Source organism: Cydia strobilella, chromosome 19, assembly GCF_947568885.1.
Source record: "Cydia strobilella chromosome 19, ilCydStro3.1, whole genome shotgun sequence".
In the NCBI taxonomy this organism is placed as follows: Eukaryota; Metazoa; Arthropoda; class Insecta; order Lepidoptera; family Tortricidae; genus Cydia; species Cydia strobilella.
Window position 1 is genome coordinate 12,499,230 of NC_086059.1, and position 24,838 is coordinate 12,524,067.

Sequence of the window (24,838 nt, forward strand, 5' to 3'; positions counted from 1 at the left end):
GTACTTTTAATAATGAGTTTTGGAAAGCCAGTTGCCCGTTGACCTTTCATAAGTAAATGAGTGCTAAACTCTCAGGTGTTCGCGTAACCTTCTATGAGAATTTAAAAAAAAACAGCAAGAGACGCCTCAAATTGATAACTTTATATTCTTCAACTGCAAGAGCTTGTAGTCCCTCGTAACAGTCGTAACCTAGCTAAGTTAGGGACAAGGATGGCTGTTTGGAAATAAGGAATAGGTAACAGTTTTGAATGATTCAGGGTTAGTTTCACTAGACTTATATTGACCGGGATATAGACCTTTATATAGACAAAAGGTAATCACACCTTTTGTATTGTTTATGAGCTCCCGATATTTCGATGCAGTTACATACATCTTGTTCACGGGTAACTGAAGATAGCTGGTGGGTGTCAATTTGTCAAAGTTGTGTAGACCGCGCTCGGTCTACCCAGAGTATATAACCACTATACTTTTTAGGTCTACCCTCATTCGTGCGCATCGGCTGCGTTCGCTTTCAACGTTCAAGCAATAGGTAATTTGACCATTTGCACGACACATGTCTCAAGGTCTCGTATGATGATCATACTATATTTGTGCTTGGCAATTCTGTAAGTATAATCAATCTAGTAATTATCTCAATTTCTCCAATCAGAGCTTCACTATCGTTAGCATGTTAAAGCTAACACATGAATCATAGCAAACAATGGTACTACTATTAGTACCATAAACGCCATAAAGATTATTAGTATGACTAATGTTGACGGTTGACGCATAGTAAACAGAGTAGTAACCTCATAAACGTGAATGTCAAAGTCATAGATATAAAATGACTGAACTTTGAGAATCCTTTGATTCATGCGTTTTACGGTTTTACGGTCTTGAATTTTTATGTCGACATGTTTTTTCTTAATATTTTCATACTTGTACACATACCTAGAGTTAGACCAAGAAAAGTCTTTTTTGATAGCACACGCAGTGCAAGTGTTATTTATACGTCTAAATTTCTTTATAATTTTCTTAAAAAAGTTAGTTAAAATTATGCGACTTACTTGTGGAAATTATAAAAATAGAAATAAACGGACTTCAAAGCCTAATTGTCGTTATCGGAATGTTAAAACCAAAACTTGTATGATAAAATTTGCCTCCCTAAATTTGTATGATGAAAGTCTAAGAACAATGTATCCATCCAAACAGTAAAGTTTTGTAATGTGTACAGAAAAAAACCGATAGCTTTCAAACGGATAGACCGATTTCGAAGCGGTTTTTTCCAAGTGAAAGCGAGTTTCCTTGCGGTGGTTCTAAGTTATGTTTGATAAAAATCGGTCCAGCATTTTAAAGATCAGCTCTTTTTCAAAATGAGTTTTTTTTTATTTAAAAGTTATTATGGTTTACTAAACGGGCTACCGCTGCACTCTGGTGGCAGAACATTGCAGTAATACCCCCTATTGGTCATGCGGTGATGCGGCCAATGGATTCTGAGATTTAGTAGTTAGAAAGTCTAAAAGGAAAACCGCTAAATTCTCGAAATCATGCGTCTGCGCACGTAGGTGGCCTTAACGCCACCTAAACTACTTCCTACACATAATAGGCTTATTAGGTACATATTGGGGTCGCTATCTTTACCGTCCAAGCGAAAGTATGGCAAACAGACATGCAGATAACTCTTTACAAAGATGGGCAATGGGCATGACCTCCTATCCTAGCGTATTTGGTAATGAAATGACCCTGCCTACCAAGCAGGAGGTCCCGGGTAAAGAATCCCGGTAGCGTATTTACAAAAGCTGTACTATTTCAGTCACGACTCAGATTCTAATAGGCTAGCTTTTGTTTATGCATAGGTAAGGGCATTTATTAGTGTGTTTATCACGGATTTGATATTATTTGTGACGTTTTCAATCAAAAGGTACCACATTGTCGCTTGTCGATAAGGTTGATTTCAAATTAAAGCTATATGGAAATAGCGCCTTATTGACAACCGACAATAAGTACCCTTTTGATTGAGAATGCCACATTTATCTATTATATATTATATACAAACCTGCGGGACTAGGTCGATTTGTGTAGGTATAACATTTAGTAGTATAACATTAATTAAATATTAGTATTAGGCAGTTAAAAGTATTAATATTTTTTATTACTAGCATGGTGGAGGATAGATTTAGTTTTCTGCCAACAAACTGTTCTACAGTTGGGAAGATAAGTGTGTTTACTCTGTAATCTCGTTTTTATTTATTAGTTCTTGGTTGTATTGTATGTATATTGTATCTTGGAAAAGCTAGTGACTGCTGTAACTGTAATCCACACGTCCCAAAACCCTCGGTTTGAAATTCTAACACTTTACCACTCCTTTAAGTACAAGTAACACAACAACGTGACACGAAATCGTCAAAACAGTGGCCTAAGAAAGCTTGCCCTTGAGCTAATAATATCGAAAACAACAGTAAACTAAAACAATCACCTTCAACTCAAAATGAACTCTAACCTTTCGCAATAAAACATAAAATCAATAAACAAGAAACCACAGGAACTGTCTGAGACTACAGGAGCCTGTTAAACAAGTGAAATTCAACTCTAATCTAATTCGTTAAGGTTCAAAATCTGAATACTAGGAAGTACAGGTATACACGAGTATTTATATGGAGCTAAGTTCAGGTTTAAGCGAAAATATATCTTTAGAAGGCTCATTAAAGTGGCTTTTAGAATGGGTGGTAGTGAAATAAAGTTTGGAATTGCGTTAAGCTAGCAGGGCTTTGATTAAATTTCTATCTCGGTAGTGGTTTCCTTACAGCAGGTACCGTAATATCACGTAGTAGAAATTATTATTATTATCCGACTATAAAGCAAGGTTATTCTATTATTAAATTTAAAAAACCGTATGTTATAAAATATATTTCAAACTCATTAAATTTGTGTTTGTTTTGACATAGTCCGTGGTGTGCACTTATTTATACGGCGATTGATGTTGATAGAATGTCCTTTCGCAGTTTGTCCTTTTGACAGTTTTGACTCACAGATTGATTTAAGAAGGGGAGATAGACAACTTATATTACAGTTTCTACATTATACCATAGTACTTGATAGTACCTAACTTATAAAATTTACAATAATACAACGTTTTTCACTTCCGAACGACTCCAAAGGATGTAAAAGCACTTTCTTTCACAATAACATAAAACGAAAACATCCTCCGAATGCATAAATTGGAATTTCCTGCTGACACCTAACTCCATTAATATTCAATAATTACATTCAATGTTACCCCTACATAGATTTTGACAGGATTCACGTGTCATTAAATTTGTAGTCTAACGACATGGACATCAGTTATAAAAACTTACTTACAGTTACTTAAGTTGTCTGGTTTTTATAAGTGCGAGTGGGACTCGCCCACCGAGGGTTCCGTACTTTTTTGTATTTGTTGTTATAGCGGCAACAGAAATGCATCATATGTGAAAATTTCAACTGTCTAGCTATCACGGTTCATGAGATACCGCCTGGTGACAGACAGACGGACAGACAGACGGACAGTGGAGTCTTAGTAATAGCACAGAATAAGTAATATGGTAATAGGGTCCCGTTTTTTTTACCCTTTGGGTACGGAACCCTAAAAAGTATAGGTAAGTGTTGTGTGTTACGTATGAACAACTTTTACACCGTTGTGGGCGGAGTGGCTCATCGAAATTTCTGAAACTGGTTATTTTTACTGCAGTTGCTTTCGATTTTAATAATATTATATTCTTTGTATTCACGTGGTCTTAAAAAAAATAATCTTTTAAATACATGGTCTTAAGTTCTTAACATGGTTTTTATGGATAACCATCCTGATTATAGTCAGGTAAATTCTTATAAAACTGGCCTAAAACACAGCCCTCTTTGACTTTCAATTTTACTAAATCTAATATTAATTGTAATTTCATTTATACTGATATTCAATTCTAATTATTATTATTACAAAAAAACGATCATTATACGACAAGTAGTACAAGCTGAAATGTACGTATATTTTACCTGTGTGAAAATTGTATACATGTGATAAATAAACTAAACTAAACTAATAAATCTAAAGACCGTTACCGGCTTACCGGTATAACTAAAAATCACAATATCTCATAGCCTTCACAATATTTCTTTGACACTATAGAATAGTATTTAGCTAAGGATAATGATTGTTCAGATTAGCTAAATTAAGTGCAAAAATAGACATAAGCAACCGTGATACCGAAAATGAATACCGGTATAAAAATATACCGGTATTCTATTCGGTCCCTGAATAAATTTACCTAAACCTAATCTACAGTGGGATCTGCTGCAGCCACGCACACGTTGTAACCGTAAATTCAGCACCCGGTCTGAGGCTGCAACTCTGTACGTGTATTTAAAATATAGCACTAAGAGCGTACAAAGATAGATATAACTCCGTAATAGATGGATACAGTCTAAGGAAAAAACGTGCCTCGAAAATCAAGAAAATTTGATTCTCGTTCAGAGGGCGCTACTAGCTTTGGCCAACTGTCGTATAGATGGCGTTGACGGTTTCGTTTGTTATTTAACAATTTTAACGCATATCAGTGAAAGATCATGGGTCAAAATCATAAAAATAATTAATGCAAATAAAAAAAATCATTTATCTATATTTAAATACATTCTATCGTATTTTTATATTTTTAGTTTTAAAGTGTGTCGACAGATGGCAGCGAATTTACTGGGGTTACAAAATTTACTATGACAGTACCGCTCTAGTATCAGTTACTCTATGAAAATATATTACTAAGAGCGTAGTAACTATTATTAATCTGTGCTAAGAGCACTCTTAAATTTGACCAATGGTAGTTCTTATGTCTTTGAACATAAGGCACACAAATTATCAATTTTATATTTAGACGATTTAGAGGAGAATACCCGGACATATACGAGTATTTTATGGCTTTTAGAGCTTTTGCCCAAGCTGGAAGGGAGACCATCGTTTTTGCTCGGTCGAAAAGCTACTTAGAAGAGTTAGAAGTAAGACTCGGGTGAAATTTATATAAAAAAGTTTGAAACGTTTCAAAGCAACACGTCAAATAGCAAAGAATTAACATTTCTAAAAAAGTTGTTCACAGAAGCATTCCCAACAAAGTTTGAAATAAGTTACACAAAACCAACTCCGCCATTTTGCAATCTTTTTAAAATAACTGAAAACAGGCCAAGTGCGAGTCGGACTCGCGCACGAAGGGTTCCGTACCATTACGCAAAAAACGGCAAAAAAATCACGTTTCTTGTATGGGAGATGGGAGCCCCACTTAAATATTTATTTTATTCGGTTTTTAGTATTTGTTGTTATAGCGGCAACAGAAATACATCATCTGTGGAAATTTCAACTGTCTAGCTATCACGGTTCATGAGATACAGCCTGGTGACAGACGGACAGACAGACGGACGGACAGCGGAGTCTTAGTAACAGGGTCCCGTTTTTACCTATTGTGTACGGAATCCTAAAAATTAAAATGTATGTTACAATGTGGACACTCGAGAATTCCTGAGATGAATGATGAATAACATTGTAGATTTTTACGATTTTCGGAGGTTTATTGAACTTTATTTTTCTTGCAAACGAAGGATTTAAACTTGTTTTGTATCCTTACCTGGGTTGTTCTCATATGTCTGCGGTCAGCCTCAACTCCGTCAAAAATTCCATACATTTTGTATGATTTGACGGAGTTTAGACGCAGGCACAAATCTAGAGAATGACCCACCTAAGCCTACACCTTTGGAGAAGATAAGCCAACCGCAGAAATCACCAATTCTTGAAGTCTAAAAGAGCCGCAAATGTTTTCAGTGGTTTCAGAACTCTTAGTGTATTTTGGGTATCCTTTGAATATCCTACAGATGCCACAAAAAAAATCGTGTTGCTCGCGAGCCACTGTTTGCCGAGCCCTACTAAGTACCGTCACCATGTGCCATTTTCAACCAAAAGGGTACTTATTGTCGCTTGTCAGTAAGGCGCTATTTCCATATAGCTTCAATTAGAAATCAACCTTATCGATATCGACAAGCGACAATGTGGTACCTTTTTGGTTGAAGCGGCGGCATAAACGCTGCTGCGTAAACTCAAACTCAATTCATCTCGCTTTCACCAATGTCAGTACGATATGCATTGTGACTATTGTGAGTTAGATAATTTAAGCAGTCGCTAGCGAATATATCAGTGCCAAAGTCGCTCCACTTATTTCGGAGATCTCGGAAACGGTTGTAACGATTTCGATGAAATTTCGGCGAAAAATCGATCTAGCTAGGTCTTATCTCTAGGAAAACGGGCATTTTTGAGTTTTTATATGGTCTCCCAGACTCTTAAAACTATGAAAACGGATTATATCGCGTACCTACTTACACATTCCGACGTTTCGAACCCTTTACAGCGTTCGCGTTCACATACGCGATACGCGGATTACGCGGTAATTAAAACGCGATATAATCCGTTTTCATAGTTTTATTACATGAGTAACTATCGCGGTAGCCGAAGACAATATTACTTTATATTTGGAAATCCAGCCCATGAGGAGAAATGAAACGGACCAAATCCCAGGCACAGTTACTGAATCATAATATTCATAACAGGTAACACTAAACGAAAGATGACAACAGAAGCACGGTTGTCATGGCAGTTATTTCTGTCCCAAGTTAACGTGTAAAATGTGGGTTGTAAAACCAACGGACATGATAACGTGTGAGGAATATTTTAATCCCAACATTAAATTTGACAACTTGCGTGCCGTGCCGGCACTGGGTTTGCCCGCCAACCGCCTAACATGTTTCGCGATTTATACGTCGTCCAGACGACACAATTTGACTAGATTGGCAATTTGGCAATTGTTTGTGTGGTGCGTATGGGAACTAAATATCATATATGGAAATTGTCTGATCTTTTCATTAGAGCGATTGTGACCGTTGTGAACGTTGTTGTGAAACTTGTAAAATCCTTTCGTTTAAGTTCTATACAAAATATAAGTCACATAGTAAAAATTACTAAACAACAAAAGTTGCTATGCGTATGAGTGTGATTGTTACCTTGCTTCTGCTCAATGAGGGCTACCGCGTTTAATTTCGCCGCATGGAGGTCCTTCAAAATGTCAAATGCATAGAAGTTTTGGGGGCTTCAAGCTTTTTTATCGGGAATTTTCACTCCTTATTCATAATTGTGGTAAATCTTTGTCGATCTTTGATTAATCATGGTAAACAATAGATATAGCTCAATAAATGTCAGTGGTTTAAAAAAAGTGCTCATTAAATATATGCAAAATTAAACAGGTTGAAAAAATACCTTTGTCTATATTAGAACGTATTGATTTTATAAATATAAGCATAGAAGAATTTTGAGATCTGTTTTTCTGGACCTACATCTACAGTGGCGCCAACTGGTGAGCACAAAAACGGTAGCCCTCATTCAACTTAATTGTTGAGTTGGTAACACTGATGTGCAGCTCATCTCACCAATTTTCTAGGTTAGGACACTATTAGTTATTCTGTGGTTAGGATCCATAAACAAAATAAAATTAAGGTCTGTTTTTTTATTCCGTAGACTAAAATGACGTTTCATGTGTAAGACATGACATTTCTTAGTACCACATGAAATGTCATTTTAGTCTACGGAGTAAAAAAACAGAATTATAGGCATTTGGTAATACAGCTTGTCTCGTGTCTCCCAAAGGTCATACTGGTTGTATAAGTTGTATTGTATTACCTCATTTGTCCCCAATTAATCTCGAGACACGTCTTAAGGACAAACCTTGTTTATTCTGCATTTTAAATCTAATCCGCTTTCAACCTCAGGTCAGCAGGCATGTATAAACATTTTCAAGAAAAAGGTACCACTTTGTCGCTTACCATAAGGACGCCCTGACAGGTTATTCGTATAAAGATACTAGCAAATTTTGTCCTTATGGTAAGCGACAATATGGTACCTTTTACTTGAAAACGTCATGCTGGTAGCAATAACTTAATACCGACAATAAGTACCCTTTTGATTGAAGATGACACAATCTCGTGTGAACATTGGGATTTGTGCATTCAAAATTGTATGTAGCGTTGCATTGCCACGTGGACCAAATAGTTATTTACGATACAAGTGCGAAGAAAAGGAATTACCTATTCGCACGGTATCGTAAAAAGTTTTACAGTAATTACGTAATGTGCTTATTATATAATAACACTGTCAGTGATAAAAGCTTGTAGGTATCAAAAATTATAATTTTGACAATACCGGGGAGGGCACCCTGATGTATGATCATGTTGTCTTGTAGTTAGATCATGCTAAAACCGGCCAAGTGCAAGTCGGACTCGCGCACGAAGGTTTCCGTACCATTACGCAAAAAAACCACGTTACTTGTATAGGAGCCCCACTTAAATATTTATTTTATTCTGTTTTTAGTACTTATTTGTTGTTATAGTGGCAACAGAAATACATCATCTGTGAACATTTCAAGTGTCTATATATCACGGTTCATGAGATACAGCAGGGGTCACCAAATGGCGGATCGCGGTCCGCATCCGGACCGCCAGCCTATTTTATTTCTTTCCTTATTTAATAAACTCAAGGAAAAACGGACCGCGATGGTCATTTTATTTTAAGAACCGGACCCCTGAAGAAACTAATTGGTGACCCCTGAGATGACCTGGTGACAGACAGACGGACAGTGGAGTCTTAGTAATAGGGTCCTGTTTTTACCCTTTGAGTACGGAACCCTAATAAATGAACACTATAAGGGAGCCACTCTGTATGTTATTGCAGGGAAATCTTTGTATCGGCTTGTATCATAGACAAAGACATAGTATATTCAAGTAAGTAAGTAGACGCGCCACCGAGCGACCGGGGGTAGGAGAAAGAATAGTCATATAAAATTTGGGCAGCATAGGTTTTTTTTTCTCTTTCACTCTTATAAATTTCGGTATTTCGCCATCGCCTCCTACCTATGATGCCACCCGGTCGGTTATAAGGACAAAGCATGGCACTATTTTCTCTTTCCTCTTATAGGAATTGCAATAAGACTATCTTTCTCTACCAAAGAGGCTCGTGTATACTTCAAATGACATTGACTTTTGCGATAATCATCGCTATCTACAGGGGAATAACGTGACATATCAACATCAGAACCTTATCTACTTGACCCACACTAGAAGTATTCATTCATTTTTGCTTCTATTGCGTGAGAATTCCTAGAATAAGATTTTTATTATTCACTTATTCCGGTTCATTCGGCAGAACTTAATAATATACACAAATTCAAAAAAAATATGCTTTTGCATTGGAATCGAAAGGAATTTCATTTAATTAATAAATATATTTTTATAAGTATATAACTGAAAGAGACTACATGAAACTTATAATGTCCCAATTTCTCGTGGCTACTACGTATACCTATAGTTATCAGAACAAGTCTAGGACATCTGGAAAAAAGTAGGCGCCTCTCCCATACAAGAATTTTGTGCTTTTTTACTGGCAAATGATTTGCCAAAATCTAATGTCTATTTATTTGTATGAGACGCCCATTACTATTCTCAAATCGGCCCGAATTCATGCGAAATGTCCAAATCCCGTTGGAATCTGCGCAGGAAATTCGGGCGCCATTTTAGGTAACGGTGCATACGAAACGTTCTTATTCGCAACCCGTTATCGCGTTGAAAATGGAACTGACACTGAATGACATTGTCAAGGGTAGGTAAGGTATGTACAGTCGCCATCAGATATATCGGAGCGCCGAGGCGCTCACAAATATCTGAACACGCCTCTATTGTTAACGCGTTAGAGTGCGTGTTCCGATATTTTTGGCGACTGTACTTGCACCCACACTTGCACCACACTGTAAACTTTATCATTTTGAACACAAACTAAATATTTATTTTGAATATAAATGTCATTGTGGGAAATAACGGTAAACAAATTACTTCGCGATAGACCCTTTAATTTTTTTTAGTTTGCATCACACTATTCAGCTGTTTGTATGTGTGGCGTCTACAAGATTACTTTAGATGTGTGATGAATCACATAATTATTGTTAAAGTTTGGAACAATATTTGAAAACAACCTATATATCTAATTATAGTATTTTAAAGCTTAATTATTCAATTTCGCGACTGTCACATTAATGAAACACAAAAACATTTATAGCCACTGTCAAATAAAAAAAAAAGATGCAAGGAAATTAAGTTCAAATTTCAAATACAAAAGTCGATATTCTATTTTTATTACTGGAGAGAATTTAGTTTGCGGTACTATTATTTAATAAGAGACTGCTGCGCAACACAAAAAAATGGTCTAGTCTAAACAAGATAAATGTATAAATAGGGGGCAAGGAACGTTTTAATACCTATTCTACAACACGATTCATCTTTTAGCTACGTTATTTGGTCACAATACAGCGATTAAAGTAGCCACAAAGATGGCAGACGTCAATTCGCAGTTAATGTATGTCAGATTGCCAGAGCAACTGTCAGCCCGTATTCATGGCCTCATTAGCGTAAAAACCGAGAAAGTATGCCGTATGCAGTTGTTACCAGGTCATACTGCATCAAAACAGCCTAGATACCCCACGCGTTACAAAATTTCTCAGAACTGCACTTGCGCTGTACCGTTCAAAAATAAATACAACCACTTTCCCGAGCTTATCTCACTCTATTACCGAGTAATAACAACCCTAATCCAACCTATACGAAACCTTAATTCATGCGCATAAGGTTTTAATTCAAATGCGCTTGGAACAACATCCGCCATTTTGATTTCGGTGAGCGATGCGTCACGGCAGGCGGCGCGGGTCATCGTGCTAAACGCGCTATGTATAGCGCTTGGGATGTCTACCGCGCGGCGTTGCCAGCCGGCTCGAAGGTCATTCGATATGTCGAAAGTTACGTTTTGCGACAATGAGTTATACAATGTGTTTTACTATGCGGTTAAGGAATTAGAGTTAGAAGGTTTTATGGACATGGATATGTTATTTTGAAGGTTTTCGTTTAATATATCTTTGTTTCATTTTCTTCGCTTCTGCAAAGTTACAAAGGTAATGGAAATATACGTTTAGCGACCATTTTTTTTACTTACTACCAAGTTATTTAGGTTGTTAGGACAGATGTAGTCGGTAATTTACCGTTATTTTCTGCAGTTCTTACTTTTATATTGATTTGATAAGAATACGCGATAATATTAGGTTATTTTTACGATGTGTTCAACTAAACGTTCTACATTTTTCAACAGTTTCGTAAGTAGCTTTACAATTTGGTGCCGTGACCAGGATATCTAAAGGAAGCTTAGATAAATGTTTATACTTGTAAGCGGATATGAATACATTCTTACTTTCAATTAAAATTAGAGAGTATCATTTCGTTCCATTTGGAGTTGAAACTCTAGGTCCATGGGGTCCCAGCGCGCATAAGTTGTTTGCAGAAATCGCGAAGCGTCTGGTTGACGTAACTGGTGACCGAAGAGCTGGCGGCTTTCTCGCACAACGTATCAGCATTGCGATACAGCGGGGAAATGCCGCCAGCATCCTTGGTACAATGCCTCAAGGGCCTATTTTAGATTTAAGCTAGTTATTAATTTCGTTTACGTAGTACCACTGTATATATCTTGTATCCTTACATTAAATTTTATACCTGCTTATATTAAAATTTATTTAGATGTTTTATTTTATTCTTACCAAAGATACATTGATTGAGTAAACGAGACAGTACAGTACAGCTCCATACATTTTGCAGTCCAAAAGTTGACGTTTGACATTCAGTATAGCACCATCTGATTTGGATGTCAAACTAAGGGGCACCTTTTTTTCTTAGACTACCTCTCTATTACAATCAATTCTCTTTGTTCTTACTGGGGCATTTCATGAGAATGTCCCTTACGAAATGATTTTGCCTTGTATGGCAGATGGCAGCTAATTCAATAAAATCCATAAAGCTCGAGAATATACTGCCAATTTGTTAGCAAAGTCATGAAATATTACCAGATCCAATATCATTTTCTTAGCTTTTTAGAACTATCATGGAATGCACCTACTAAGTTTTCATTTATCCTTCTAGTGATCGTGTAAATGTAAAGTAACGGAAAAAGTAGTTATAATTAATTACAATAAATTACGCATAACGTTGTTATGAGGGCTATCGCGCTCAATTTCGCCGCTAGCGGCGCTAGTGTAGATGGAGGTCTAAAAGTGCCAACTAAAGCTGGCCATACACACTAGGGTATGCCTGCGCAGTTTTACCAACTGCACAGGTAAAACGTAGCGTGTGTAGCATTCGACTGCGCAGTTTTCTAACCAGCTTTACCTGCGCAGGCGTACCCTAGTGTGTATGGTGTAGCTAGCTTTAACTATATGCAAAATTAAACAGGTTGAAAAAACAACAAATTTAGACGTTAAAATACCTTTGTGTATATTACAACGTATAGATTTTATAAAAATAAACATAGAAGAGTTTTGAGATCTGTTTTTTTGGACCACCATCAACAGTGGCGCCAACTGGTGAGCAGAAAAACGCTAGCCCTCATTTAATGGCGCAGTTAGGCAGTTACTCTATCAATATTTCTCAGAACAGAACATGCATCCTTATCGACATGTGAACAAGATAATGTACTGTTAGCTTCAAGACTTTGGGTCAATGTTTGTGAATTCTGATAAAAATGTCGCATAACGAACAAAACATATGCTTGCGATAGCGGAGCGCTACTAAGACCTTTGACCAGACAGACCAGTTATAAGAAAAATTAAAAGATATGGAAGCAAAAATACATATGAACAATAATAACTATGTATAATTAGGGGCCGTCTAAGCTAACTTTGCACTTGAACAGAACAGTGAGGGGTGCCAATATTATCGTCTTATTTTTATAGAAAGGAGAGGACTATGCGTCAAAATGGTCCAAAAACCAACAGACTTGAGAATTAGGTTATTCATTTGGTTCTATGGGCACCAAGCGGAATTCCATTGCAAAACTGAGATATTAGTATTTATTCAAAATGTCGTCACCTATTACCTAGACAATAGAGTCCACGGGCGAGCGCGGCAAACCATTCGCCGCGCTCGCCCGCCGGTGCGCGAACAATCTACCCTGCAGCAATTTATTTACTTATTTGGACTCTATTGCCAATTATATTATTCTGTTTTTAGTATTTGTTGTTATAGCGGCAACAGAAATACATCATCTGTGAAAATTTCAACTGTCTAGCTATCACGGTTCATGAGATACAGCCTGGTGACAGACAGACAGACGGACAGACGGACGGACAGACGGACAGCGGAGTCTTAGTAATAGGGTCCGTTTTTACCCTTTGGGTACGGAACCCTAAAAAGAGGGCCCGAAAGGATTAAAGCCCACACTTTGTTTTCATTTACGTTTTTTTCTACTGACAGACTGGTAACTAGCCAGATTAGTTTCGTTAAATACTATAAAGACGACAGGCACTTCTTTATTTAAGTAAGTATACTTGTTGTTTTCCACCGGCGCCGGCGCATTTCAGATTTCGGCGCACTTCCACAACGCTGACTCAGAGGAAACTCGTATTACCTGAAACAAACATATAATTTGTTAAAACACTGACAAGTGTTTTTTTAACAAATAAAATAAAAATAATTATAATAATAATATAATTTCTTTATTCAGATTACTAGGATCCATTGGGGTTAGTTACATGGTGACTTAAAATCTATTGAAATAAAACTATGAAAACGGATTATATCGCGTATATTGAATTTATAATACATCCCGACGTTTCGAACCCTTTACAGCGTTCGTGGTCAACGGGTGACTGAGGAAAAATTACAAAGTGCAAAAATACCCACATACTAAAATAATGAACAATCATAGACTACAAACTTTAAGGCTGGTTGTACATGCAAAATCGATTCATAAGGCTAGTTATACACTACAATTATTTTCAAGTAAAGATATATATATACGCGATAAAAACTACGCCGGCTCCACGGACCCGAGAAGATTTAATAAATGATTTAATAGATGTATTATAAATTCAATATACGCGATATAATCCGTTTTCATAGTTTTATTTCAAGAGTAACTATCGCGGTAACCGAAGACAATATTAAAATCTATTGTTAATATTTAAAATACTAAATTAATTAAATCAATTTAAAAAAATTACAATAAATTAAATTAATAAAATCAAAATTCACAATAAATTATTAAAATCAATTAAAAAAATAATTAATTAATTATTAAAATTAATTATTATTATATTGGATAAACGACTTATACGTCGTACTTTACACTAAATATCACAACGGCCGGAATAGGAATTGACAGCCTTGTGATACCAAACGACCTCGCGCCGCTCATCCGGACAGCAATTCCGTATTTCTCGGCCTTTAGTTAGTAAAATTGGCAGCATGGCAGCAATGTCGATAATGTCTATCTATTCTAGTATTTCTAGTCTAGGGTACTATAGATTCATTTAGTATGTCGATAATGTATTTCTACTTTCTAGTATGTCATTCATTTAGTATGTCGATAATGTATTTCTAGTCTAGGGGTACTATAGATTTTTTAAGATTTGGTCTTACTTGTGACAAAATATATAACATCTACTGGCTCTAGTGAAAAGAGGTAAGTCTCTCGCAACTTAGATGAAAAAGAGTATAAGTTCCATATGCAGCTTGTACCCTTTTTCATCAGAGCTAAAATACATCTTTAATTCCTTGGAAACTCATGTGCGCAGTACCCGATGTCAGAATCAAATTGAATCAATCATGTTCAGAACACAATAGTTAACTACACAGGAATCAACTGTTTAATATCAACGTCACTTACACATTGCTGTATGACTTGTATGGTCGTTCCACGTGTATTGCACGAACGGCATAATGTTGCATCACACAAATCATACGTGAGTCAGACTGTTTTGCTTAATTTGTTGATAACGTGGTTAATTGAGTAGAAAAAACGTTTGTGGTTTGGGGGCCTAGATTTAGGGTGTGTGGAATATCATGATACCTATTTATACGAAGACGTGATTTAATTATACTTAAATAAATACATGAAAGAATGGTGTACCTATACTTTACGATCTACATAACACTAGGTATGAAATACGATGTATTTCTCAATTTACGGCTCTTCACAATATGTCAGCTTCCAACCAGACGTTGAAAATAACCTTGTTTACTGAAACACAAGCGAGGAAATAATAATAATACCCCTTAGTCACATGTTTACACCATTTACTAATGTTAGGTATTGTTCTATTAGCACTACAGCTGCGTCATTAGCTATCGATTGGGGGTCACTGAACTTTGCACGTGAGGTGTTTCTTAAAGGTACAATCTGGATTAGTGTCACGTTATGTATAGGTATTGACAGTTAATTAAGAAGGTTCTAATTTCGCTATTTACATTTGTTATCCATAAGATACTCACCCTGTATTACGTTATCTATAAAATAAGACTACATACGAGTTGATACGAGTAATACTGGCGTGTCGTTTTTCGAACGACCGAGCGAAGCGAAGTTCTTACATTCAACTTGGAACACGCGGCTGGTTAGGGGTACGTCCCGGCATTTCGATGTCTTTAAGATGAACTATCAGAGGATAGTTTGATGGACAATAACTTTAGTAAATTTGTTCTAATTTTAATAAAATTGGGTAAACCTGTAGTTGAGGGCATTATATTTTAGTCATTAAATTATGAGCTCTATACCTTGGTTTTGTAGATTATAGCAAAGCATTCGACAGCGTCAAACACTCCGCTATATTTTCCGCCATGCAGAATCAGGGTGTAGACCCGACATACGTTGGACTCGTTGGAACAATTTATAATAACAGCACAGCCAACATTAAATTACACGCACCTGGTCCTATATTTAAAATAGAGAAAGGCGTTAAACAGGGCGACCCGCTGTCTCCTAAACTGTTTACCAGTTGCCTAGAGGAGATATTCAAAAAGCTGGCGGTCTCGTGGGAAGGATTGGGCATTGTCGTCGGTAATAAACGGTTAACTAACCTGCGTTTTGCCGACGACATCGTCCTTTTCTCCCACACGGCATCTCAACTACAACACATGCTACAAGATCTCAGCACAGCGAGCCTTGAGGTTGGACTCACAATGAACAGAGCGAAAACTCAGTTGATGACCAATGGAGCAAAACACAGGGTCACGGTAGATGGGCAGGATATACAGTATGTTGATGAGTACATTTACTTGGGCCAGATAGCCTCCTTCGAAAACAGGCAAACCATAGAGGTCAATAGACGTATTGACAACGCCTGGAAGAGCTTCTGGTCCATGAAGGCGCTATTGAAGGGCGACCTTCCCCTGTGTCTCAAGCGCAAACTCATCGACATGTGTATCCTGCCTATCCTAACCTACGGTGCTCAAACATGGTCATTAACTGAGGCGTTAAAGTCCAGACTCAAGGTTTGCCAGCGAGCGATGGAGCGCAGTATACTAGGTGTTCGCAGAACTGATAGAATCAGAAACACGGAACTGCGCTCCAGAACTCGAGTTGTAGATGTAGGTGTCCAGACCGCTAAGCTTAAGTGGGACTGGGCTGGGCATGTCTGCCGCATGCACCCTGAAAGGTGGGCCAAAATGGTTACCGAGTGGGACCCACGGAACACCATAGATGGTGCTGGCCGGGGTGCAGGCAGGCCGAAAAGGAGATGGCGGGACGACTTGGACGCATTTTATCCGGATTAGCGGGACACTACAAACGACAGGGTCGAGTGGAGGAAACGAGGGGAGGCCTTTGCCCAGCAGTGAGACACTAAATTAGGCTAGTAAAAAAAAAAAAAATTATGAGCAGGCTCGATCAAGGGGTTATTAAGCTAGAAGAGCTTAGAAGGCTAAAAAGCTATTTGTGAGGAGTCTTGCTATTCTGGTCACATAAACACTCCCTCGGTGGACTTGTTGTACAAAGTAGTAACACAACACAAGTCTTTCAAATTCTGAGTGTCATTAAGGGATTTGTCCCTCTTGTCCAATTTGTCCATTTGACAGCAACGAAACGGCCAAGCCGTACTGTACGTTTGACCAAGACGGCTTTATACAGTTAGAGCTAATAATGTTAGGACTTACAGAGTAAGTCTTGGGACCTACTACGGGATCTGATAGCTTTTTAGTGTAAAAGCTTAGTCTTGGCAACACTTTACATGAAATGTTTTTGGTGGGATTTATATTACTGGGCAAGCTTTACATGACATGACAGATGATATAAATGCCACCATCATATCCGTACTGATAAAAATAAAATATGTATTTTGACAAGCAACGCTACTATTTATGTTGAAATTAATTGTCTTCGACGATCGACCTAAGCAAATAGGAGCGCGTAAAAACGCGTTGTCAAGCGTTGGGCGCGCGTCAAGGTCGCTGCGTGTGGGCACACGTGGCCAGCGGTGGGCCGCGTGGGGCCCCCACTTTTGTATGGGAAGCTTTATCGACGGACGAGAATTATTGCCTCGTGAACGAAAATCTCTCAAATAGAAAATAAAATAGGTACTATCGGCCAAAGCCAGAGTCGACCACCTTAAAGGCGCATTTTGTTTGAAGCGGGAACATCTGCCCGAGGCTCGTCAGCTTTTGTCCACCAATGAAATTTGGGGGCGGACCACTAGAATTTCTTTTGAAGTTTTTTGTGATTTTCTGTCAGAATGTAAACAGTGGTCCAATAAGAATAACAGCAAAATGTTATAAATATATTAATACGTATTACAAATGCGTATTACAAATTGAATAAAATGATAGTGTGTCTAATCTTTCAAACGTTTTAAACGTATTTTTGTAAATGTTTAAATATGAAAATAATTGATAGTTTAAAAGCACTCGGAGAATACGGCCACGGCATTTTTAACCAAAATTAGGAGGGTTTGATGAAAATGCAAAAATGTTATAGAAACACCAACTTTTATTAAGTTTGCGAAATGGGGAAACAAGCATTGCTTTATAGAATCAACTAACAACAACGCCAGTAGTGCTTACATATTCGATGAAAACGAACTGGAAGATTTGGTTCAGACAAAAATTAACAATCTCGACGGCTTTACCCATCTGGCTTTCGATCCTTTGAGCCGCGATGGGTTTTATTTTTCTTTATATCATGATATCTTACGGTGGCCCTGGAAAGGATTGTTACATCATTTTAATATGCCACCATACCTCAATATAAAATTTAATAAATAAATAGATTGTGTCACGGATTACTATCCGTATTACATATTTGAATATTATTGGAATATTCAATTTCGACGTTTCAAGTTCTCTATAGCACTCATGATAATTGTAGGTAATTACTTACCAAATTTTACAAACATCTATAAAACATGAAATAAAACATTTCATTAAAAATTCAATTGTTAGGGTTCCTTACCCAAACAGTAATAAAAAACGGGATCCTATTACTAAGACTCCGCTGTCCGTCCGTCTGTCTGTCCATCTATCACCAGGCTGTATCTCATGAACCGTGATAGCTAGACAGTTGTAATTTTCACAGATGATGTATTTCTGTTGCCGCTATAACAACAAATCCTAAAAACAGAATAAAATAAATATTTAAGTGGGGCTCCCATACAACAAACGTTGTAAATTTAAATCTAAAGAACTCTGGTGTGAATTTGCCTTTTGTCGAGCCACCTTTTTATCTTACTGACTGGTTAGGTTGAAAATTTCAAAAAAAAATAATGGAGCAACAACAATGGAGGAACAAGTTCAACAAAGAATTAGAAATAATACTACTATAGAACTGTTTTATTATTTAATTGTGGTCCCATAGTAAATTAAAAAGGAGCGCTGTGCCTCCGCTCCTGCAGAGGAGCCGGTGGCCACCATATAACAGCCGCCACAAGGTCAGGTGGTGGTGTTGGCGGCAGTGTAGGTGACCTCGGCGGCGAGTCCAGTTCGCTCGCCGACGAAGTCGACGCCTCCGGTGTCGGCGGTGGTGTTACACCGTCCGGCGATGACGGTGGTGGCGTATTAATTCCGCTGCAAACAGAATAAACAGTTTATTACTTATTTTAAACTTTATTGCACAATGCACACAAAAAGAGTTCAAAAGGCATGCCTTAACGTATTCTCTCCCAGTCAACCATTACGCCAAACAGAAATGTGTAAGCGCTGGGGAGCGCTCAGAAATAGAGACCAAAAATATAACCGATCTAGAATAAAATTAGAACAGATTTGACAGTGGCAGTTAGTTGTTATCTTAATTTTGATCTTCCAATATCACGTCATTAATTAGAACTAAATCACTATGTCTAAATCCTAATATGTGCAAATGATAAGGTATTAATACTACGTATATCGATACCCTAGTGGTCAATTGTGACTTATTTTGTAGAAAAATAAATATCTTTGCACCAGTGAGCATACTATAGTGTAATCACCATTTCACTGAAATCTTAACTTTTTTCGGAACTTCCGCACAGTCATATGGGCACTAGGGTATCAATATCCAAAATTGGTGATTTAACTTTATTTTTAAATACAATATTATTCCATGAGTACTTACTTTCTTTCCATTTTAGAACACAAACACAAGTCTCCTGTTTCACGTAAGATCTCACAAGACCAAATGACGTCGAGACGATGTTAAAATATTTTGGATTGTTCGAAGTGTTAATAAATTTAAGTTTTAGCCACTTTAGTTCTGGCACTCTCAAGTTCAGTCGATAACAGCTAACAAATCAATTCCCTCTGCAACATAAGTGAAATGTTTACCACAATTCTCTTTTGCATAACAATAACGCGCTTTTCTGTAATAGCTATTTTTTCTTGTAGTCTAGGGACTGACTTATGTTATATGTTAGTATGACATGCCATGATTACAATTTTCTCCTTTTTCGGGCAGTCGTGTAAAAGATGTCAATTTTCTTTTACATTTATATGTGAGTAATAACATCGAAACTACAATAAAAACCGACGATGGGTTCCATAACATTACGCAAAAAAATCACGTTTTTAGGGTTCCGTACCCAAAGGGTAAAAACGGGACCCTATTACTAATACTCCGCTGTCTTGTGAATTTGTGATATTTCATGGTAAGTAAATTATTCGACACGTGATGCTGATGGTAGTCGATAATGTTAACTATAAAGACTACTTAATATTTATCACTTATTTATTGTAGATGACTCTGAAACACGAAGCAATGGCTATAAAAAATATTATGATCACGGCGCGAGGACCTTTTTTTGTTTGCGAAAGTGGACTGAAGGACTCTAGCAGGAAGGAGATAACGCATCGGAAGAGCACACGAGGTTTGTTTTAAATAATTAGTTACTTACCTATTGTAGTTAAGTCAATTTGTTTTCTAATGTTGCCTAGTTATTTTATTATTACTGTAATAGTAAATGCTTCTTGTTTGTGATAATCCGCTAATATGGTTCCAATGGGTGGAAAATTACTTGTGAAAATGATGTTAAAAAAAAGTGTATATGAATGCTACACGGTATTGAGGATCGGTAATAAATAAGTTTAACGTTTAAGGTAATAAAGACAGTTATAAGTGCTCCCTCTGTGAACAGTTTTAAGAACAGACTTGATAAACATTTAAAATAAAATAAAAAATGAACTTTGTACTAAAATAATCATGGGTAAATATAATAATCGTATAATTATAACTATTTCTTTAAAATATAGCATAATTAAGAAGAGCATATCTGTTTGTGTCTTGGTTAAAAAAATAACCATGACTAAAATAACTGTTTGCAAATAATAATTATGGGTCAGGTAAAAGTCATTCTATGATAGAAAGATACACATCTGGTGGCCGTTAAATAATTGTTCGACCATACTTGGAAGCTTTTTTTAAACAAGCCATAATGAGTTCTAGGATACAGCGCCCGCGCCTTTAACCCATTATTTAGGCTTAAGTTTTATTAGTAAGTTACGTAATAACTCTGTTTACTGAATGTCTGTTTGACTCGGCCGCACTCGTTAGCGCTAGCTAAACCGATTAAGTTGAAATTTCGTATATAGTTGGAGTCCCGGGAATGGACATAGCATAGTTTTTATCCCAGAAAAGTTGGAAGCTTTTAAAGGGTTATTCCACGCAGACGAGTCGCGGGAAACTGCTAGTTTGATTATAATTTATGCTGACCCTTATGTTGTTGTAAGTATTAAGATGGCGGTGTGGCGGACCTTAAAGGGTTTCCTATTTCGTTATTCGGCGGTGTTGAGAGTTCCCAAAACAACTCTTTGAGAAATATGATATAATAAACAAAATGATAATTGGTAAACTGTAAGCTCGATCTCTACGATGCTCTTGTTCAGTTCAGTGACGAGGCCCGAACCGAACATATATAACTAAATAAAATAATGGATTTTTTGAGAGACATTTTTCAATGCCTTAGGTAAGTTCTGTAACTATATAATACATATTCGAGTTATGTAAATTTACAAATTCATAATGGGATATGTTTGCTTGAAGCTTCAGGACACGAAGACAGCGAGAGGGTGCGGAGGACGAGGCGGAGGGCGCAGAGGCACAAGCAGCAGAGCAGCCGGCGTCGTCGCCGGCAGCTGAAACATGCTGGGGGTGCGGCATGCCCCTGCGCCTTTGCCTTAGGTAAGAACGTTCAGTACTAAGTCTTAGTTTCCCCTTGCGTGACATTATCGTTGAAATTTTCATTTTGTTTCGCTTTTTGTTAGAGGGCCTCAGATGGAACCCTCGGCGGCTTCAATACCGCCGACCCCGCCACCGACCCCGGTTGGGGTTGCGCGCCGTATTCGACCCTCAAGGCCGGGCTCGGGGCGGACCAGGTCGCGGCCGGTTGCTATTCCGGGGCGTCAAGACCGACGCACCCGGCCGCCGACCGCAGCATTACCCTGCGCGGCGCCAGGGTGCATGCTTTGCAGGAAACCCTACTAGGGTATGTTGATATTCACGATCGTTTTTGTAACGAGCCGCAATGGTTCTATGCGTCTTAGAATAGATGCCAATGGCACCTACGTCATTTGTGTCAACTCCGCCATTTTAAATAATTTCCTAAAACTATCTCGACAAAAAAATTGGACCGAAGCGAACGAAAGTGAGTGAAGGTCTATGCTTTAAATTTGGCAACGTAAATAACCACTTCCTTCGCTAAAACTACAAAATGAGCGAATACTACTATAGCATCAATGTTAACCTATATATTTTGTTATTGCAGACAGCCGCCGCCGTGAAGCCGCGGCCATCACGTATTAAATTAGTAAATAAGCCTACTTATTATTATATTTTTTTAATAAATGTATGAGTATAACCTTATAGTCATACATTTATTCAAAAAATTATAATTATTAAAAACTTAGTGTAATCATAATATAATAAGCCTAAATCTTAAATATTATCAAAAATTTCATCCACTTTGTAAAAGCAACCTCTCAATAAAAATATTTTCAATTCCCTATGAAACACCGAGTGATCCGTAATGATTTTTAGTTCAGTAGGCAATCTGTTATAATGGCTTATGGTTTTAGATATAAGTGTTAAATGCGACTTGTGTAAGTGTAATTTGTTTGTGTTATTTGTGTAAGTTTAGTTTTTAGTTTTTAATATAGATTAATTATTGTTACCGCGTATGGACTTTTATTTCTAACAATCCCAACACATTACCAAACCCCGACTGCCACATTGGTGACCCCGACGTGATCTGAACACGCAAGATTTTATTTATTAGGAAATAGGTAGGATAGTTTATTGGTCCAATAAATAAATACATACATTTAAATATATATATACGCACCCGGTAAACGCAGTTTAGCCCTTACTTTTTTCTTCACACACTTCGCACTCCTCCGGTAATTGGTGGTCGTATATGCACCTTCGACACACACTACACCAAAAGTACGGTTGGTCAACTAAAATTAAAACATTAACTCCAAAACTAATGTCAACAATAAAATGATCCAATTGTCCTTGTCGCTCGATTTCTAATCCACAATAACACTCTCGCCTCAAAACAAAATGTGTAAGGTCCCACGGCCAAATAAGTCCAATATCTAACATAAAAATATAATCATACCTATCTAAAACACGTTCTACGTCCATAAATATCACCATTTTGAAACTAGAAAGTCACTATCCTAATTTACTAATGTTACATTTACCTACTCTTTACAGCATCTCACTGCCTTGCCTGTCTCTCTCAAAGTCCTCAAGCAACTGCCTTTGCGTTTTGAGAGTCTACAACAATGGGCTTATACTAAGTATTAGATTATAGTAAGCCAGTGTTGAATATTGATACATATATGAATATTAGGTTCGTTCAAAGAACAAACAGCCCTTTGTTTGAACAGTCTATGCGAGAACCATAATATTTTTGAGCCCTAGACTAGTATACCAACTGTTGGAACAGAAAGCTCAAAATATGTTGGTCCCCGTATGGCATATATAAATATGAAAATGGCATGCCCAGATATTTATTCAAGATGCAACATATCAAATATAAATATGATAAATTATTATATTATAAATTATAATATTATAAATTATATATACCTCCCATAAAAAATGGACCAGCCAAAATGTATGGAACAGTCAAATTTTTTTCGCGATTTCGGGGTTGGTCCCATAGTAAAAGATGCTCAGTATAATCCCAAAACCTCCCTGGCAACGGGAATGCACTTATTTTTTAGCCAGCCTGTATACAAACCAGCATACAGAGATGGTCAAGAAGGAATGTGAACACAGGGTAAGATAAACATATGTGGTTTCTCATATCAAATATGTAATATCTTATGAGAACCGCATAATTCTGGTGGGGTCCGTGTTGAGTTTTTTACGTTCGAAAACTTATCTATGGCCGATCCTCAATGCCGTGCTACCGTGTACCGTGTAGTGTAGCCTGTGTAGCCAAAGGGTGAAAACGGGACCCTATTACTACGTTCACACCATCATCTTCATTAAACGATTAATTTTTATTTTCAGTTGTCACAGCGACCATGCCGACACCTTAATTTTACTTTTGAATAGGTTAATTTATTTTAATTTACTGTATTGCATGATAGGTATATGTTTAAGTTATTAATAAATTTGAATCATTTTATATGGACTATTTTTATTTTACTCCCGGCAAACTATTTTTATTCTATTGTATTGTGATAAATTTCACGTTATTAGCTATCTCAAAGCTAGCCGACAAGGTTTAAGGATAAGGAGTAAGGACTCAGGAGAGACAAAAGAAAAAACTAAGCGCTCGCATTTACGCAGCAATACTTTGTTGCGTACTATTAAGAAAAAGAGACGCATCTGGAACGCATTAAACTGCCATTTGGGTTAGTTTATTGCTTAGGTTTCGAATATTAGGTCCGGGCTGCATTCATCAGGCAAGCAGTAATTGGTGCACGGCGTAATTGTTCTGCAGGTGTTTGCTATGTTAGGCAAGTTATAGTGCCGGCATGCTGTCAAAGAAAAATATGAGACAATAGATTCACACCAAACTAAAATGCCGCGAGTATTAGCCGCGACTATTTTTTTAACTATACCCCGTCTGTTCATAAGTACTCAAATAGTTCGATTACTGAAATTTTATACGATGCAAGTCTTATATCGTTTTTTACTTTGCTGATCAAATAATCAATATTTAGTTCTAGCAAAAAATGGTAAAATCATAGCAATCCAGCGCGGGAACGCTGCCTGCGTGATGGGCACCCTACCAAGGGCACAAATTTTTGTTAGGTATTTTGAATTTTTAGCTTTAGTTATTATAATTGTAGTTAGTTTTAGTTTTAATATTTATTTTATAACACTTATTATCAAATACATGAGTTACTTTCTTACGTAATTTGGTCCAACAAAAAAATACAAAGTATTTATTTTTATACATTTATTATATACAAGAATAATATAAACTAGACTAATATTAACAATAATACTTAACAAAAACAACTT

The 24,838-nt window shown here is 37.0% G+C and overlaps 2 protein-coding genes across 2 annotated transcripts in view; one reads left to right on the plus strand and one right to left on the minus strand.

Moving 5' to 3' along the window:
- Positions 1-24,838, minus strand: part of LOC134749961 (bromodomain-containing protein 4-like) — a 107,441-nt gene that overhangs the window by 72,569 nt on the left and 10,034 nt on the right. The window lies entirely within an intron of this gene.
- Positions 19,943-23,161, plus strand: LOC134750314 (uncharacterized). The gene is made up of 4 exons (XM_063685477.1): positions 19,943-20,222; positions 21,395-21,532; positions 21,616-21,836; positions 23,069-23,161. The coding sequence occupies exons 1-4, from the start codon at positions 20,093-20,095 to the stop codon at positions 23,159-23,161; spliced, it is 582 nt and encodes a 193-aa protein (XP_063541547.1). The 5' UTR covers positions 19,943-20,092.

What these genes read in the sequence shown, in the direction of transcription:
- LOC134750314 (XM_063685477.1), top strand. Translation starts at nt 20,093, where the DNA reads ATGACTCTGAAACACGAAGCAATGGCTATAAAAAATATTATGATCACG. An exon ending in GCATCGGAAGAGCACACGAG is followed by an intron (nt 20,223 to 21,394) that starts GTTTGTTTTAAA and finishes GTTTGCTTGAAG; the next exon opens with CTTCAGGACACGAAGACAGC. An exon ending in CCCCTGCGCCTTTGCCTTAG is followed by an intron (nt 21,533 to 21,615) that starts GTAAGAACGTTC and finishes GCTTTTTGTTAG; the next exon opens with AGGGCCTCAGATGGAACCCT.